This window comes from Alosa alosa, chromosome 15, assembly GCF_017589495.1.
Source record: "Alosa alosa isolate M-15738 ecotype Scorff River chromosome 15, AALO_Geno_1.1, whole genome shotgun sequence".
NCBI classification, from domain to species: Eukaryota; Metazoa; Chordata; class Actinopteri; order Clupeiformes; family Clupeidae; genus Alosa; species Alosa alosa.
This window is the reverse complement of record NC_063203.1, coordinates 27,271,782-27,286,473: the sequence shown is the minus strand read 5'-3', so window position 1 is coordinate 27,286,473 and position 14,692 is coordinate 27,271,782. Positions and strand designations below refer to the sequence as shown.

General features: G+C 43.7%; 1 protein-coding gene across 4 annotated transcripts in view; it reads right to left on the bottom strand.

The window, feature by feature from the left end:
* Window positions 1-12,405, bottom strand: part of eml2 (EMAP like 2) — a 36,543-nt gene extending 24,138 nt beyond the window's left edge. The window contains exons 1-5 of one of the 4 annotated variants that reach the window (XM_048264993.1): window positions 12,179-12,405; window positions 11,700-11,782; window positions 6,484-6,669; window positions 4,532-4,658; window positions 2,274-2,378 (exon numbers count right to left, since the gene is read on the bottom strand). In XM_048264993.1, the coding sequence (XP_048120950.1) occupies window positions 2,274-2,378; window positions 4,532-4,658; window positions 6,484-6,669; window positions 11,700-11,769 (488 nt within the window). In that variant the 5' untranslated portion in view covers window positions 11,770-11,782; window positions 12,179-12,405. Of the gene's footprint in view, window positions 1-2,273; window positions 2,379-4,531; window positions 4,659-6,483; window positions 6,670-7,294; window positions 7,488-8,826; window positions 9,008-11,699; window positions 11,783-12,178 lie in introns of those variants that run through there. The other 3 variants (XM_048264996.1, XM_048264994.1, XM_048264995.1) reach the window with 3 other exon arrangements.
* Window positions 12,406-14,692: the final 2,287 nt, after the last annotated feature.

Sequence of the window (14,692 nt, the reverse complement as noted above, 5' to 3'; positions counted from 1 at the left end):
TACAGCAGCCATTTTGTCTGTAGCTGTGTTCAAAATCTTCACTATGTCACTATATACAGTAGTGCACTAAATACTAAATAGTGCACAGCGTAGTGAAATAGTGAAGACTGTGAACACAGCGTGTGTCTGTGCTATACATAGAAAACTGTCGGCTGATTTGGGATCAGGGCTTAAAGGTGGAAGAGGTGTCAGAACTACACTGACAGGTAACATGGCTCCTTGTCAGGGTGTGTGTGTGTGTATATGTGTGGTGTGTGTGTGTGTGAAAGTGTGTGTGTGTGTGTGTGTGTGTGTGTGTGTTTGTTTGTATGTATGTGTGTTTCAGGCGTGTAATAGGACAGAGGACAGGAGACAGGAGGGGTGCTTTTATTTTTATCTGACGGTGACGCACACACACACACACACACACACACACACACACAAACAGACACACAGACACACACACACACACACACACACACACACACACACACACACACACGGCAAGCGGTTCTGAGATGGATGCTGTGCGGTAGTTTTGTCAGGCTGTGAAGTCTGAAGGTGAATGTTAGGGGGCCTGTGCACACAGAGGTCTGAGACTCTGCATGGCCTGACTGCCACGCTGTGTGCTTTGCAAGTGAACGGGGCATTTTGCACAAAGGCACTGTGAGTGGCCCCTTGGGGATCAATAAAGTATCTATCTATTTACAGTATCTATCAATTCAAACAGCACAACTAGGAAAGAGCTTTTTTTTCTACAATGGTCTGTAGAATCATCGCTACATATTTATGCTATACCAGGAAGCTAGCTATCTAGGAAGGTAGCAACAACAACAATAACAGCATATACAGACACACACAATTTTGTTTGTCTCTACACTGGGTGCAATTAATTGATCAGGTGTGAATGTGGCGGTTTACAGGTGTAGGAAGTGTTGTGTTCCTACAGTAGTTTCTGACTTTTGATGGCACTCCCACACACTCTCACACAGGTGGATCAAGTATATATATATATATACTTATATATATATAAGTATATATACTCTTTTGATCCCGTGAGGGAAATTTGGTCTCTGCATTTATCCCAATCCATGAATTAGTGAAACACACTGCACACAGTGAAGTGAAGCACACACTAATCCCGGCGCAGTGAGCTGCCTGCAACAACAGCGGTGCTCGGGGAGCAGTGAGGGGTTAGGTGCCTTGCTCAAGGGAACTTCAGCCGTGGCCTACCGGTCGGGGTTCGAACCGGCAACCCTCCGGTTACAAGTCCGAAGCGCTAACCAGTAGGCCACGGCTGCCCTCTAATCAATGCAGTCTACTGTCCATGTGGACACACTGCAGGGAAAGTTAAGGGGTTCCACTGAGACTAAAACACTTAAAGCAACACTACAGGCAACAAGGTGCCTCTTTTTTAAGGGACGCGTTCATTAGGCAACTGTCTTTGGAATCTTCTTCCAGTTCATTTTGACGGTGTATGATCATGTGCTGAACAGGTAAACACACCTGTGCCGTTGCCTCCAGCCATCCAGAATATTTGCATAATGCAGTTCTGTGTTCCACGTAGGATGCACTGCTGCTTTAAACTAATCCCTATGCTGACACAGAATAACTGTATTATTGTAAACCTCCAGGCATGGTTTTACAAAAATCTAAATAAAACCAACATTTCCATAGCTACTTGATCCAGCAGAGCAATCCCCCTAACACCTGACCCGGGAGTAGAGCGTTGGATTGATTATCAGAGTTTCTACAATTACTGTAGTTTGTCCATTTTCACCTCAAAGTGGGATGACTGAGCCAATTTATTTTACTACAAGTAGACAATACAACCACACATACTCTACTATACTAATCACACTTACAAGTGTTCAATTTACTGTTAGCTACAAAACCCTGACTGGCACACTGATTCAAGAGTTCTTCTCAATTTGACCTACAGTAGGTTACATGTTGACTGTTGGAAGATAGAAGAACATTTGGGTTAGGGCTGTGGAAAGAAGATGAGACAGAGGAGAATGTGTCAGACAAATGCAGCAGGACAGGTCCTGTCACGTTTGGCATTTCAGAATTTTCTTCCCCAGAACAGTAGATATCGCTAAACTTTGATCAAACAGTTCTTAATCCAGCGAAGAAGAACAAATAAACTACAGCTTTAAAGTCTCTAGATGAAGCTATGTTTCTGATCTTTTGGATATCTTCATTTGGAGTTTTTCCTGAGGCCATCATATTGTATGTCATTGCTATTACATATGCATGGCAACTGTGTGTTAGGTGCAGCGTTGATAAGTCACCTGTCTCTCTTGCCTCCGCCAGAGCTGCTGGAGGAGGTGGTCCTGCTGCGCGGGTCCGAGAGGTCCCTCCGAGAAGTGGACAGGCGCTCAGTGGACATGCTCTTCCTGCGGACGCACAGAGAGCAGGACACAGAGTCGGGTGTGAGATTACCGTGAGACAGTTAGAGGAGACAGAGGACAAGGGATGAAGAGACGCCGTGCTGAGGGCCAGCTGGTTTAAGACAGCTGGTCTGTATACAACAGGAGGAACGAAAATTAGCAGAGAGAGAGGGAGAGAGAGGGAAAGTGTGAGAGAGAGGAGGAGAGAGAGGGAGAGAGAGAGAGAGAGGGAGAGAGGGGGAGAGAGAGAGAGGGAGAGAGAGGGATAGTGTGAGAGAGAGGAGGAGAGAGGGAGAGAGAGAGATGGAGAGAGGGGGAGAGGGAGAGAGGGGAGAGAGAGGGAAAGTGTGAGAAAGGAGGAGAGAGGGAGAGAGAGAGATGGAGAGAGGGGGAGAGAGGGAGAGAGGGAGAGGGAGGGAGAGAGAGGGAAAGTGTGAGAGAGAGAGAGGGGGGGAGAGAGGGAGAGGGAGAGAGGGAGAGATCCTTATCTGATCCTAAAAAAGATAATATGAATTGGCAGAGTATCTCTGTCAGAGGTACGAAAGAGGCAAATCCTGACCAAGTACAGGTTCAGTGACCACAATCTAGCAATAGAAACAGGCAGACACAGAAACACCTGGCTGCCAAGAGAACATAGAATATGTGGTCACTGTCAGGCAAAAAAGGGTTGAGACACTTTATTTTACACTGCACAAAATATGACATTTTAAAACAGACTTTTTTCACTAACTTCCAAAAAAACATACCAAATATTGAAGACATTGAAGATAATGAAAAAATGGGCATATTTCTTGGCGAAGGGCCCTCTGCTGCCCTGAGCATATGCGTGCTCAAGCTCACACTCACACTCTCTCACTCACACACACACACACACACACACACACCTAACTATCATCCTACTATTATTTCTGCTACTGTTTATTCCGCGTTCACCCACATTGCTGTATTGAGGTGCATTAGAAAAAAGAAAACACATATACCTGAAGGAAACCAGTGTCTACAAAGAAGAAATTCAAATAATTCAAAAATAAAGATTTCTTAGCTTGAAAAGGTAATGTTGCATTTTCTGTTAAATTTGACTTCAAATGCCTATGGATGTAAAGTAAAGGGTGTAGGCTAGCCTAGTTATTTGCATTTCATAATTATTGGCATGCATTTAAGAACTGTACTGGTCAGTTACTGTAACTACCTATATTTAATGTTCATACTACTGTACATGCATGTGTGTAAATACTTTCTCAAATCTTTCATGCTAAATAGAGTGCCATCTATGGTGTCTGGCGGTTGCTTTCAATTTGGTTCAATGTTCTGTCATCGCTAATGGTAGCGCAAGGAAGCATGATAGCATGATGATCCCATGTTATATGCAACCTAGCCTGCTAACTTTGTGCCTTGCTAGCACCAAAGATCGTTTGCTAGCACCAACAGCAAACCCAAATAAAACAAATGTTCTAACTACTTTGCTATTTTCGTATTACACCACAACCAAAAATGTTTTTTGATGGAAGAAAAGTAGTTATTACCTTAAATGCTATCCTTCTGTTGACTTAACAACTCTCAACAAGTAGGCTATAACATACAACAATATTTTGTTGTCTTCCAATGCCATCTACTGGCCAAATATTGTTAATACAATTACTGTGACGTTATCAGTCAGTGCACTGTCTGTAAATGATCGCAGAGAGGGTTAAAGTGGAGCTTTGGTAATAGTGTAACGGATGCCAGCTAGCTTAGCTGTGCTTGTGGAACGTTGGTTGTTCAAATATGCACATCATGAGTGATAATTTTGTAATATAGGGGTGGCTCGATTTATTTGGAAAGAGAGAGACTTTGTGCATCCAGTCTGAAAAGATGGCCATTTTTTTACAGAAGGATGTTATGTATTGTAGTCTAGGGGAGGGTGTGGGGTGAAATAAAGACTTTCTATGATATCGGACACAATAGCCTGCCCTATTTCTAAAGAATGAGTAATGGAAATCTAAGCATGTGTGTGTGACAGACACATCTGTTTATGGACCACATACAGTTCGCTTTCTCCTGATTTCCCTACCACACCGATATAGAAAGATTACACTGCACCCTCCTTGGCCAAACTTAGGAGCTACAGCCTCATACAAAAACCCTTAGTAAATGTTGTATTGTTTGAAAATTGCTCTTACCTTTTGATGGACATCAGCACCTCCTTTTTGGGTGAAGAAGGCGAGGAGGGGTACCCTCCAAGTCTCTTCTGTTGGACATACCCATTGCTCACAGGCTTGGAGGGTAAGGCTTGCAACAGCTGGCGGACTAGAAAGGCAACAGAGATAACATAATGTGAGCGGTGATAAGTATTCAATCCATTGTTTAATTACAACCATGACAAGTCTTCCTAGGTACCATAGTCCAAACTAACAAACTTAGCAACCCTGCTGTAAATAATAAGTTGACCAATGCAAATACGGATAAGAGATAACACATGGCCTGATATGAAGATTAAAAAACAAAATTGAATGTCCGCACACTTGCTCCCGTTTTGATTTTTCAAAGTGAATGTGTTTGGGTTTGTATGTGTGTATATATGTGTATATGTATATATTTTCTGTATTTTTTGTATATTTGGTAGAGACTGGTGTAGTGTGGTGAAAAATATTTATGGATGTCTATTGGTACTTTGGGATGCACCTCTCTGCAGTGGGTGTGCCTTCCAATTAGAACTTGATTGATGTACCATGTGACCCTTTCTACCTAATAAGTATGACGTGTGTCTATCTTGATTCAAGTCTGATGAAGAGCGTGTAGCTCGAAAACGTTCACTTGGTGAAATTAAAGAAAAAGCAAAACGGGAGCAAGTGTGCGGACATTCAATTTTGTTTTTTGATTGTCTGACCCTTTGTCCTGCACCTGCGTTTTGGATGTGCGCACCTCTACCTTAGCTACCTGATATGAAGATTAAAAGAAAGCAAACTGAACAGATGATAGCATCTCTTTAATCCATCCAGAATAAATAGACAGTTCTGCAGAACTAACAGCAAGAAAAATGGCTAAATGCTAGAAGCAAACTCATATTGGGGAAAAAAAATTGACACCAGAATATCCTTTGGTCTTCATATGAAAGCCCTTTCCGGTTCATTTCAAAACTTCAATAACACAATTTTGGAATCAATAAAAAGGTTTCAAGCTGTACAGAAAACCCCTAAGATTTCTTGACCACACCTTCAAGTGCTTATTTGTCAAGAGCTAAAGAGAGTGCTTGTGAGATTCTTGTTTTTCTGTAGGACATAATATACAGGAAACCCTTTTGAATAATGCTGCTGGGCAATAATATGATTGCTGCTTGCTAATTTTCTGCTCAGACGATTGCAACAAGTTGCCTGTTGTTAATGAGTGTTGTGAACTATGTGTTGCCTAGGGGGCGCTGTAGCACAACTGGCTACATTGCCTGTACCAAAATTGGGCCCAAGTGCCCATGGAGACCCAAGACCCAAATGACTCAGGTCATTTCCCGATCTCCCCCACTTGCTTCCTGTCCATCTCTACACTGTCCTACACAATAAAAAGCCCCAAAAATATACTGGAAAACAAATGTGTTGGCTAATATCAGAGAGAAAGTGCCTAAACTACATCGGTCAATTAGTCTGGCTTTCAACAGACCAAGCTCAATCTTTTAAGATTGAACATTGGTCTGGGGAGTCCACTATGTATTTTCCACTGCACAAGAGGCGTGATCAACGGGCATAGTTCAAATGACTCTGTACGCAATTGGATAGTCATTCAGCAATCTGACCAACGAACCGGGTGACGTTTAAAGAGCGGCGTAAAAACTCAGTAGGAGTTAATAGCCAATAGCGCGCCAGGTGGATAAGCCAGCTTGTGATTGGTCCCGGCAAAATTGTAACGGAAGCAGCAGAAAAAGATGCACAGGTTTCCAGCCTGAGCTGCAGGGTTCACCCAGCCTATCGGTCAATAATACTGCCCAGCAAAATTGCTCAGAAAGGTGCCCTGTGTGTATTTTCAGAGTTGACTCTTTTCTGTCAAGGGCCACATCGAAACATCAAAAAGTCCTCAAAAGTGGCAGTGGCTTTCCCCACATCACCATACCACCTTTGACCTGTGCTGTGACGTGACCCCTGACCTTTGGTGGGTGCAGGCCTGCGCGGCCCGGGCTGCGTCTGATCCTCGCAGAGGCCGAGCCTGCGTAGGGCATCGGCCAGCGCAGCCTTCAGGAGCTGGATCTCGTCCTCCTGCAGCTGCAGCCGCTGCTCCAGGTGGGACAGACGGTCGTCCACCTCCATGGCGCTCCCCGCAGACAGGTGATCATCTGGGAGAGGAGGAAGAGGAGGAGGAGGAGGAGGAGGAGAAAGAGGAGGAGGAGGGAGGAGGAAGGAGGGAGAGGAGGAGGAGGGAGACGAGGAGGAAGAGGAGGAGGAGGAGGAGGGAGAGGAGGAGGAGGAAGAGGAGGAGGGAGGAAGGATAGAGAGGAGGAGGAGGAGGGAGGAAGGGAGTAAAAGAGGTAAGAGAGGGTGAGAGATGGAGAGGGAGAGAATGTGGGAGTGAAGGAGGGGTGAAACAGAGAGAGGGAGAAGAAAGGACATTGGGAGAGATAGAGAGGAGAGAAAGGGTGGAGGAAATGAGGGGGAGGGGGAAAAAGACATAAGGAAGGGGGGAAGTGAGAGAGTTTGCATTTTGATAAAATGACTTTAACAATTTGCATCTGCTGTTTCAATGAATTTGCATGGGGTTTGTAATGCATCCTGAGAATAGCTCACTCCTGTCCTTTAGCACTTTTAGTATTGCTCAACTGAAGCTAGCCCATAATGCACATCCCAAGGAAATGTGTGAATGTACAGTATTTGACAGATGCCTAAAATAATATGAAGTGCATCAAATGACACTGAAACACTTGAATATCCCACTGTGTTGTCAGCAGTACACTCTATACCAACATGGACTTAGCGGTTAGCTGATTTGACTGAACGCTGCCTGGTGTGGCAGGGTCACTTCTGTAATGGGAGGAGGAGGGAGACACAGTCGCGTGTAAAGAGGTGATGCTGTCCTGCACACAAACTCCTGTCCTTGTCCTGTCCTTCCCCTCCCTCGTTTTAAATCGGTGACATTTCCCACTCTTCGCCGCCCATCCTAGATGAAGCAATTAGGGAGATTAGCATCATTCAGCGCTGCTTTGCCCTCATTTAGATCTCAGACTCAGAAGCGCCTTATTGCCATCCCCCAGGGATCAATTAACAGCTAGGCTTCATCTCATCTCTCATCTACACAAGAGCCACCAAGCTCACAGCTCAAAACATCTACATAGCACTTCAGCAGGAGGTGGCAGTTTAAGCTGTCATGCTCTATTTTACAAGTCAGTTTAGGATTTTAAAATTATAAGATGACATGAAAGTACCTGTGCAAAATACTATTTATACTAGTAAGACTAGTTTGCTATACTATTTAGCTTTCAGGAGAATTATCAGTTTATTTAATTTTCATTCAATTCCCGTTTCCAATGTACTGTAATGTATAGACCTAAGCTATATATATATAATACCTTAAACATTACTGAAACTGCACATATAAAAATACTTTATAGTCCTCTCTATACGATCCCCTACACTTCTATATACTGCTATTGCTCCCCTGTGGGTCGTATGTAGTATGACTACTGACGGGGCCGTGCAGTGATGTGAATACCAAGCGCAGGTCTGCGATGCTGAGAGTAGCCTACAGCTGCCTGCTGCATAATCAGATGCCTGAATCTCTTACATCAGCCAGTGGTCCCCGATGCAGTCAGCCACACTGACGTGTACACCACACCACAGCAGCATATCAGGCAGGATGGTTTAGGTCACTGCCAGCAATTAACCCACTCTTGCGTTAGTTCACACACACGCACGCACGCATGCACGCACACACACACACAAACAGCCCTTCACATAATTCAGAAGCCATGTGTCAACAGATTTGCGAGTGACAGCAAACACTCATCAAGACTTTCCCAAGCAGAGCAGCTCTGTCTCTGATACCCCCCCACACACACACACACACAGCACACTGGAACTGTCTGCCCAGCAGGCTCTCAGAGTAAGTATGCATATCTAATGATGACTGGGTCTTTAGCGCCTAACAAACACACACACACACACACACACACACACACACACACACTCACAGATCGCAGCTCCAATAAAGGCAGCAGGTGGCGGTCATATGAAAGATGAGTGATTGCTGTGATGTGAAAATGAGCTATGAAAGCCAGTAAAAAGAGCAGAGGATGAAGAGGAAGAGAGAGGGAGAGGAAAGGGAGAGAGGAGGAAAAAGGAGGAAGGAGAGAAGGGGGCATGGTCCCAGCACAGAAGCGTGTGGGAAAGAAGACAAAAGGAGGTGGAGGGTGAGGCGCAGTCCGAGGCTGGATGTCCGACACCTGCTGAAATATTAATCCGTCTCCTCCTCCAGCCACCATCAGCATCACTTCCCCTACCTGCCATGCCAGTCAGGGATCAGCTCAGTCATCCAGTCTGTCAGTCAATTCTCTCTCTCTCTTCTCTCTTTCTCCTTTCTCTCTCTCTCTCTGGGGGCTGTTTTCCAGAGGCGCCAGAGTTCCAGTAAGGGGTGATGTTCCTTGCCGGACCTCCCAGACAAACAAGGCATCTGTTGGCTGGCCCTTCTCTCCTCTCCCTCTCTCCCTCTCTCTCTCTCTCTCTCTCTCTCTCTCTCTCTCTCTCTCTCTCTCTCTCTCTCTCTCTCTCTCTCTCCCTCCCTCTCTCTCTCCCTCCCTCTCTCTCTCTGCCCTTCCCTCGCCTCACACTACACACCCCTTTCATGTTGTTCATGTTGGAGAGGAGGGGAGCATGCTCAGTAACAGGACACTCCTCCCTTGAGTCAGATATCAGCGAGTGGCTACTGCTACCCACAGTACAGAGAGAAAGAGGGAGGAAAGGACAGAGAGAAAGAAAGAAAAAGAAAAGAGGGATAGAGAAGTAATGAGGATGAGTGAGATAAAGAAATAGAGAAAGGGTAAGACTGCTGTGTGTGTGTGTGTGTGTGTCAGAGAGAGATAGCGATAGAGAGATAGATTGCTGTGTGTGCATGTGTGTATAACAGAGAGAGAGAGAGAAAGAGATAGAGAGAGAGAGAGCTGCTGGACTGGCATGAATCCAAACCTGCTCAATGCAGTGGCCAGGCACTACCAGGAAGTGCAAGAGCAGGGCTTATGCTCAAACTCCTCCATCAATGACACACACACACACACACACACACACACACACACACACACACACACACACACACACACACACACACACACACACACACATTAAACACACAGCCCAATGTGAGTCAGCTGAATCTACAGCAATGTCATTGTTTTGATGAGACAGGGGGACTGTGATTTGTCTGATGGCTTCAATCTGAAACCTATTGAACTTTTAATATCCAATTAAATATCTGAATCATATGTAATGTTACATTTCAATACACTAATCAAACAGAGAAAATGTCAGTATAGTGACGGCATATTATGTAATATTCAATAATTAGGTTAAACTTAAAACTAACCTTCCCCAAAAAGTGAGAAAACATGATCTAAGAGCACCTTTTTACATGGAGTGTGTACAGAAAAGTAAGTCAATTGACTCCTGTCAGAATGCATCTCTCAAAACAGCAATGCCTAATAAAAATGCTCCTGGTACTAAACTGAATCATTGTCTTAGCTAATTATTATCCAATATCTGATTAACTTAATCATTTACATTCTACAAACGATCATGTGGAACAAAAGAAGACATGGGTTGTGAGGGAACATTTTGACAACACTCTTCACAGCTGTCTGCATCACTAGCCAACCATCTGCTATTGTAACCCATCACTCACGCACAGGTGGTCAATAGGGTTCACCAGGATGGCAGCTGACCGTGGAAACAAACACGGCCCTGATCTGGCATGAATCCGTTACAGGGCACCGCGGCTACGAGGAAAGGACTTAGCCACCTCCCGTGGATCCAACTGTTTCCCAGTCTGGGTTTCACTAACAGCTCGAGCCTTTGAACCTGGCAAACACCAAAACCCTCCATCCTCCTCCTGCTGGTCTGGTCTCTGCTGGGGCTACTGGGAGCAATGGAGCTCCACCCAACATGACCAACATGGCTGCCATGGGTAACGGTGGGGCTGCAGTAATAGTTATACGTTATAATAATCTGAATAAATTAGAAATTATAATGAATTATAATCAGTTGACTCTGCCTCAGACTGCCAGGTAGTCTTGTCCTCTCTTTCAGAGAGCCCTGCTGTACTCTCTCACCCGGACGCTGATAATGAACCACACCCAACCACATGGATCAGACACCACCCTTCCATCTGGAGGAAGAAGCTAATAGCCTGAATGGCTTGAGGCATTGTAACCCTGGCCACGGTTTCAGTAGCCTTGTACTGTAACCTCAGATGATAGCCTACCTCGTCCTGAGCTATGATGCTTCAGGCAAATCAATCTATTAGCCTGTTTCTGAAGCACGATACTTTCTTGTGAGGGATGCATGTGTCATGGAGGCTACTGAGTAGTTAAGTGTTTAAATCTCATTTTCCTCTCAGATATAGCACCCATGGGTTTTGGTCCCCCTTACAAGCACATTAACCATCTTGCCCATGGATGCATGTTCCCTCCCATCTGACGCGAGGCTCTAGACTACCTCTCATAACACAGGTCACTCTCACTCTGTCAAAAAACATCCACCTGAAAATCTAAAATTGTCTTCTAAGCATGACAAACAAATGCTTTAAGGGAAAGGTGAAATGTCCCGTTTTGCTGCACATGCCAACAGGTTTACAAATATACAAGGATACAAGGATACAAGGAAGTTTATTGTCACATGCATATAGTTACTGGATGTAAGAAATGCAGTGGAATTAGGGAGATTGACACTTAGTCAACATCAGATCTCACTGAAGTGTAAAAGTTACATCAGGAGGAAACAAAGGAAATAGATGATTCATTAGGCCTACATAATGCAATCTGGCACCATCATCCAGCAACTAATGTAGGCTACAATGCCTTTCTACAGCTAGGCTACTATAAGGTTACAGGTTACACAGTAGCCTAACAATCGAGCCACACACAAACACAAATGCAGACATGTATTTTTGTTTCTGTAGCCTACCAAACATACAGAAATGGAAAGCATATCACAGGCAGCAGCAGACACCAGTCTTTCATTGGCTATCGACAAAATGTTTTGCAACATCTCTCACTGAATCAATGGGTTAAGGTTAAGCTACTATTTCAGGTTTTCAGTTCACTCACATCAAAGGAGAGATTACATAACTGATTTATCTAGATAGCCTACTAGCGTTTCATCTTACCTTCTCTGGCAGTAAGTGGACGGCTCAAAATCATATTTTCTGGCCACTGACGAAACGCAATGTTCTCCATACTCTTCAGCTGCCTTCAGAAGCGCCAGTTGCAAACAGATGCAGCCAATATCACATCAAAATATGGTTGACTCAACCATTGTGTTTTACATGTATGCAAATATGTCTGCCCATCAAAGTATCTGAATACCCCTGTCCTGTCCTACACAACACACAGGTAAAGTTAGCTTAGCTTGCTTTAGGTAGCCTAGTATAAAATGAACCGTTGTTGTCAGACATGGACATGTTAACAGATTCTGTGACAGGCGACAGTAGGCTAAAAAAAAGCATAGTAGCCGCCTGGACCTGACATAACACGTATCGGTCGTATGAAACTAAGTTAGCTGACGGTTTGGTCTAGAGATAATTTGCATTGATAACCTCTCGCCGTGCGACAACCGTATTTATAAGGAAATCCAGTCTCAACTTACCGTTGCAATACTGTAGCAGGAGAGAAGCGTTATCAAGGCTTCCGCAAGATGCGATCCTCTCCGTCATATCTGTCACTTTTATCTGATCCCTCTTCCTTTTGCCTATTGCCCCAGTCCCCACTGTCCCTCGCTCACTTTCCCCACATCCACCACAACAGCCAGCTAGGCTACCGTTCTACACCTTCTCACATACAACCATCCAGCCAGTCAGCCAGTCATCCAACCAACCCCCCACAGCTGCTTCACCGCTCACTACCTGCGTGCCCGTTTCTATGGCAACAGCCTCACTATCCAAGCCACTACTTTCAGCAGAACTACAGGCGGACGGCTCGCGTATGGCACGCATATGGTAGGAGGAGGGTAGCTTGTGCTTAAGGCAAAATCTATAGATCATGAAGGATTATTCAAACTGCAGAAATATTTCACAAACTAAGTAAAGCCTACCGTGACTGTCTGGCGAGTGTCTGAGGGTAGCCTATCAGATATATGGTCACCAGAGGGTAAGATGATAGCCTTGCTCTTTAATGTTCTTTTGTATGACCAGTGAAAAAAACATAGGCTGTATGACAGACCACTGATATAAACAACAATAACAAAAAAAAAGCAAAAAGCATTTCTGTATCTTTCTTACATGGCCATTTGAACGAAGCGTTGTCCATATGGGCACTTATTTTGAGATTTTGCTCGAAATTGCACACCGCCTAGGCCTAGGCTACTAACAATGGCCCTGTGTCCATATACTTTGACTTACCGGTATATATTGAAGTGCTTGACCTCTTTTGAAAGCAGGGGCCTTGTATTTTGGTGCCAATTCTTTCACACAAACATACGGGTATTTGTGGGCGTTTAAGGGCATTTTTGGGAGGTAACCAGGTAGGCTACGCCATGTTTTTGGAGGTGCAAACAAACGCTGCATTGCCATTGAGATCACATAGTAAGGAGCTGGCTCAAGGGTTAGAAAAGTATTTTCTTGTGTTTAGTTGTAAAATGAAGGCACAGTTTTTATAGCCATAGCCTACATGCATCTTCACTTCTGACTCCTTGGCTATAAATTTGGTAACGAAAACGGATTTGACGTCTTTTGAACACTAAACATATCGGAGGTGTCAAATGTTGAGTTACTCCAGTCTAGATTTTTTTTTTAAACTCCTATGATGTATTGCTATTGTCTATCCAAAGTAAAAATGCAAAAGGGATGGAATTGTCCCGCCTGCGGGCCACCCGCAGTGTAAGCCCATGCCATCCATTGAATATCACAATATCTTGCAGTATAATTTCTAACCGCTAGGTGGGAGTGTTTTATCACCATTTGCACTTAACCTTTGCAAGCCCTCTGTAATGAGGTTTAATGATGCAGTTATGGGGCAATGTTCTGGAGCTTTACTAGGAATCAATAAATCCAAATGGATGTTCTTTTCGCTGTGGTGGTTTTCATAGATAAATCTAGCTTTGTGTGTTCAGAAGAGACATATTTGACACAATGTCAGGAAACAGATCACATATCATGAACTGCATAATGATCTTTGTATTGTCTACTAAAATATTTTAAGGGCAATAGAGAATGGGATGTTCTAAATAAATAAAAATATGTATTTATTTATGAGATTTCCTTCTTCCTAAATTTGATTCCCTTCCAGGTTGGATTTTTCCTCATTGTTTTCATTGTGAGATTACAATAAATCACCAACAGATTATTTTTTATACCGGTTTTTAGTCAACTTTAGCAAAGGTGCCAATAATTCTGGAGGGTACTGTATATAAATGTATGTGACCTGACAGACAAGAATGTCTGGATATATAAAGATGTGCAGTGGTGCACAGCTCTGACCAAGGGGGGTTTTACTATACATTGGTCATTGTTTTATTGGCCATTTTTCATTTAAACAATGCTGTAAAAGCTATTTATTTTTCTTTATACAGTCACAATGTCTGTCAACAGAAAAAAAAACTTTGAAACGTATCCACTGTCTTGGAATCAACCCCTTCACATACAATAATGTGTAACTTTGTGGGTTTGAAAAAAAAAAAAAAACTAGTGCTGCCTTGCACATTTTTCATTACAAAAATACTATTTGACTGTCTTGACATAAACAATGGCAGTTTCATTGGCATAAATATTTGCTTTTGAGGCATAAACTAAGCATTTTGATACAATTAGATTTGCAGGTTATCCACTATGCAGTGCAGTTTGCACTAATTCTTTTGAGAAATGCACTAACTGTTGTGCAAATGAGCATTATGATCAAATGCAACAAAGCGACTGAGAAAAACTGTAATTGTCTGTACAGTCTACTTCCCAGCAAAGTAATAGTAGTATAAACATCAGCAGCTTCAGATTCTGACCAATACAGTCCAGTCTTTATCAATTTCTTTGTCGAATTACCCATGGAGTTACCACAGAACACAGGGGAAATAAACTAACAGTACCCTATAGTAGCCAAGGGAACCCTATGGTAGCCAAGAGAACCCTATGGTAGCCATCAGCTTCATCAGGGCTGGAGAGAAGCCAGAAAG